At 37.2% G+C, this 4,786-nt stretch overlaps 1 protein-coding gene across 1 annotated transcript in view; it reads left to right on the plus strand.

The window, feature by feature from the left end:
* Positions 1 to 701: 701 nt before the first annotated feature.
* The window catches only part of CTDP1 (CTD (carboxy-terminal domain, RNA polymerase II, polypeptide A) phosphatase, subunit 1), a gene marked incomplete at its 3' end in the record, with an annotated part of 57,491 nt that continues 53,406 nt past the window's right edge, over positions 702 to 4,786 (plus strand). Inside the window, exons 1-2 of the mRNA XM_010158267.1 lie at positions 702 to 778; positions 3,592 to 3,685. Of these exons, the coding sequence (XP_010156569.1) occupies positions 738 to 778; positions 3,592 to 3,685 (135 nt within the window). The remainder of the gene's footprint in view (positions 779 to 3,591; positions 3,686 to 4,786) is intronic.

Raw genomic sequence — 4,786 nt, forward strand, 5'->3', positions numbered from 1 at the left:
ACTGAATTTTGAGAACTGGATTTGAACAAAGTGCTGTTTTACTTGGATTATTCAGCTGAAAAGCAGACTTTGTCTTCTAATCAGTTTGCCTAGTAAATGGCACACTTCTCTGCATTTCAAGCTCTAATTTCTCGTTTGCTTCAGCCATTGTTTGGAAGGAAGAATAAAATAGCCTTTTGCATGCCTTTATTTAAAAGGTGGCAGTTCAAAGCCTAAGGACCTAAGGTTAAAATATTTTTGTGAGTAGTCTGAAGCAATGTATGTTTCTGCCATGAGACAAGAAAATAATTAACTCAGGTGAAATTAGTACATAAGTAAAGTTTCCATATTGATTTTTCACTACAGTGTAGCTCAGTAGGATATTAATGGGGGGTTCCATCTCATGGAATGTAAACTGTTTCTGGATATACAGTGCTTGTTTTGTTGATACACTAAAGTTCTTTGCTAAAATAAGGTTAGAAACTGACATTAACATACGTTTTGGTGCCTTTAAGGTGTGCAGTTGAATAACTTGAATACTTGGTAGTTGGTGTGGTGGGTGGTTTTTTTTTGGCTCAACACAGGGAAGGAAAAAAGCATATATCTTAAGGAGCTGGTCCTCAAATCATAACCAGAAATTGTATTTTGAACTCTTTCAATCTGTAGTCCTTAATCTAACTGTCTGAAATCAACCTAAAATAACTCTTTTTTTCAGGAGTGTCTTGGTGAGACTCGAAGGATGCAGCCATCCTGTTGTTATGAAAGGCTTGTGTGCTGAATGTGGCCAGGACTTGACTCAGTGAGTATTCTCAGCTCCTTGTTTTCCAACTTCTTTCTTGTGATTAGGGATCCAAGCTCTTCCTTCTCTTATTTACTTTACTTCTCTGTTCTGACTCTTAGTAGTTGTGAATCATACCTGTAAGGGTGACTGAAGTTGTAGATACCAGGGAGGGAGAACAGTATTCATACTGCCTAGCATAATAAGGTCTACGCAGAGTGCCTCTTGTAAGGGAAGTTGAGAGGGAGTTTCCTCTAAAAGTTAAATTACAGCATAAAGCACTGTTTCACATTTGCTTTTTTTTAATATATCTATTGAGATTAGCTCATGAAATTGTTGCTTAAAGTTGAATGGTCTGAATATATCGTTTCTTGATCACATTATTAGGAGTGTAATCGTTTAATAAAGTGTGTCTTTACTAAAAAATTGCTGCTTGTAGGCAGGAATTGCTGTCCCTCGTAGATAGAACCAACACATGAAGAGGAAATAGGCAAGATCTGTGCCACTGTTGCAAAGTCTTAATTTACCTTTGCAATTTACACAAGGCACTTGTCACCCTGAAATTGTCAAATAAGTAGCCTCTTTCTTATATATCATTGTAGTCGCAGATACGTTGTTTGAAACTATAGTTCTTCTGAACTGTTACAGGGGTTCATAACTAGGAATATGAGTGAAATTTATGACTTGACTGTGGACTTGAATGTTGAGTAGATTACTATCTTAGGTAGAAAATAAAGAGCAGGTCCATGGACATAAATTCTTATTGCAGTATATCCTAAACCTGAGAGTTTTGTCTGTGCAAAATGTAAATAGCTGTGAGGTGATGTCAGTCAAATTCATGAGACCGTGCTCCGTTTGTACTGTGTCTGAATGGGAGCTAGCTTGCCTCCAGTGCTTTCAATTTAAAGCTTCATCAGTCAGTTTTTTTGGTGAAGTATTCTGCCATGGAACTTTTAAGGAGTTTAAGCCATAGGTTAAACAGAAAGCAAATTCAAAAGCAAATTTTAGGAAAATTTTACTGTTGCATGCTCATTTAATCTGGAAGGCAATACTTTGGTTTCATTTTAATTCACAGCTTATTATCAAAAATTATTTTGTGAGCATTATCCCATAAACCAGCACAAGTGGACTGGGTATTGAAAGTCTTATGCAATATGTAGCCCAGTTAATGGTTGGATATAACTTTTCATTAGAAGTTGACTTAATATTTTGTAAGCAAGTGTTGTTTGGCCAAACAACAAACCTAATAAAAAGTTAGCATAATAGTAAATAGTGCTTTACCTGCCCTGACTGAACACTTGGTTTGAGGTTTGAATATGTGACATCTAAATATAGCTACACTGCTGCTATTTCATTAGAAATCTAGATAAATTCAGGGTACGCAGTAAATTCAGTTTTCTCAATACTCCTCTACTTCAGATAATGTCTTGATTTTATATAAAAAGGCTTATATACTTGGAGGATTGTGTTAGGTCTGCTGAGGCTACCTCAGAAGGCAATCCAACTGGTGACTACAGCCAGTTCACTGCCAGCCTGTTGGGTGTTACTCAGTGGTGCATCCTTTCTGTTAAACAGTTCTTATGGTCATTCAACAAATGGCCTGAAAACAGTATTTTTTTTTAAAGGCTTATTTAAAATATTTTCAGTATTATATATAAGAAGTGTTCTGAATTCTGAAGCAAAGGACATTTACATGCACGTTTTAGCTTCTTGCTTTGGACCAAGAGAAATAATGTCTTTCATTTCTGAGTCTCAGTGCTTCCAAACCCTAAGTTACAATAAAAGTGTAGCTGTCTGATTGTCTCTGCCCCAACACAGCTCAGTAACATTTTTTTCCTCAGGAACCTGTTTGTCACGATATAAAAACTCCATGACGTTTAGCTTTGTCTGTAGATGTGCTAACCAAATTTTTATCCTTGATAGGACAGGTACTTGGGAGAATTAAGATGTATCTGTGTCACATAAGACAGATTTTGTATAGTAGTATTTTAAATGTTGGTGAAACACAAAATATGTCTTTAAAAGTAGGTATCAGAGTTCCCAACAAGCTGATCTGTGTAAGCTGGAAGCTAGTGATACTGATGCAATGTGGGGTTACTTGGTCAGTTTTCAAGGAATTTCATACTTGGGTGTGTACACACACTCAAACACTCGTATATATGAGAAAATTATATGTATTCTGTATGTATCAATATATACACATACATTTATGTATCATATGCAAATGTGTACACCTAACACTGTGTGTATAATATACACGTAAATTAAAAATATACAGGCACTCAGGTGTAATACCTCATTCTGTTTAGTGCCAAAGAGAAAAGCATGTGTGAGGATTGTTTGGATGCTTTTCTTGAAGCAGCAGTCATGTGTAAATCACTGCTATGTGTAAAGAGTAACTTTGCTTATGTTTTGCTTAAATTTATTTCATAGTCTGTCTTGGAGAAAAGTAGGAAATTTGGATGCTGATTGCAAAAAAAAAAAAGATAGTTTTAATTTGAATGGTGTGGGGTTATGCTTAGGTTATAACTGTTTTTTAATGCCAGTCAATAGATAGATACTTGTTTCATTTTAGTGTCACCTTTCATGACATAATTATATGGAAGCATAACTAATTACAGTGACTTTTGCAAGGTTTTAATGGTGAGCTGCTTTGATCTCTTAATCCATTTTTTTTCAGTAGCTTCAAACAAGAATTTGAAAGAGAAAAAAAAAATAGCTGGTTTTTAATCACACTTTTTTGGTGGTGACTAGTTTGATACTACATACTTGAGCATGTTCAACTTTTCACTGAACTGTGACTCTTTTAATGCCGCTTTTCCCTGCTTGACTAGGATACGAAGCAAGAATGGAAAGCAGAATGTGCCATTATCCACAGCAACTGTGTCTATGGTTCACAGTGTCCCAGAACTGAAAGTTAGCTCGGAGGTAAGTACTCTTTAGTCACACCTTTCACTGTATATGCACAGTTGAGATGCTTAATGATAGGAGTTTCTTCAATGTTGTACATACTTCGTACAGGAAGTTTGGCTTCCCTTTTAAGAGGAATTTGGTATTGAACATCAGTAGCTCAGGGTTTTAGTGTGTTTACCCTGATGCAGATTGATTGTTATCAGGTTTTATAGTGTTGAGTGTTTTTTTTGGGGTGTTTTTTTTTGAGCTGTGCACTGAAAAGATGGCATTTCTGTGACAGCAGGGTGAAAACTTACTGCTTTAATGTTTTTGTCTCTAAGAATGAGCAATTTGTGGAAAGTTTAGTTTCCACTAGCTGAAATGTGTTCAAAGCTTGCAGTGCCTGGCTTCATCCTTGACCTTGAAATTGTTCTCACTAGATAGAGTAAAGCTGGTTTGTTTGTAGCTTGCCTGTGTGTTGATCTATTTAATTGTTTTCTAAATATTTCATTCAGCTGACTTATGCTGGTTCATACCTCAGTTTCTTTAGAGGAAAAACCTTTTGGTTTTTACCTTTTCATATTGCTGCTTGCTCTCTGTTTTGGTTTTGTTGGGTTTTTTTTAATAAATCTTCAAAGAACACCCGTAAGAAATGTGAAGATGTAATCAGCTAGCAGTGCCCCCATCATAAAGGAGCATTTCCAACGGCAATTTGCACTCGACTTCTGCATCTTCAGACTGTTCCACTTAACTGTGTCTGTAGGTGGCTGGTGGGTAACACTGCAGTTTGCTATTGGAAGTGGTTGAAGTGAACACAGGGCTTAATGCGATACTTTGAAAGGCTCTAAATGTGCGCAAGAGGAGTAAACTTCAAGTTACAGGAATGTAAGGTCTTTGATATCAGTGCCCACACAGAACTATATCTGCAGGTGTATATTATGCTGGTTTTAGTCAGGGGTGATCCCACAAGATTTTGTTTCATTCCACGCTACATCAAGCTGAGCGGTCAGTGTCGCCTCCCGTTACCCGCGGCACCGAGAGCTGGCAGCCAGGGGCAGTTTGCGAGGCGTGAAAGGGGACCGCAAGAGACGACGCGACCTGGCAGGTGTGGTGGGGGTCAGCTAGGAGATTCCTGCT

Source organism: Eurypyga helias, unplaced genomic scaffold, assembly GCF_000690775.1.
Source record: "Eurypyga helias isolate BGI_N326 unplaced genomic scaffold, ASM69077v1 scaffold5709, whole genome shotgun sequence".
Classification (NCBI taxonomy): Eukaryota; Metazoa; Chordata; class Aves; order Eurypygiformes; family Eurypygidae; genus Eurypyga; species Eurypyga helias.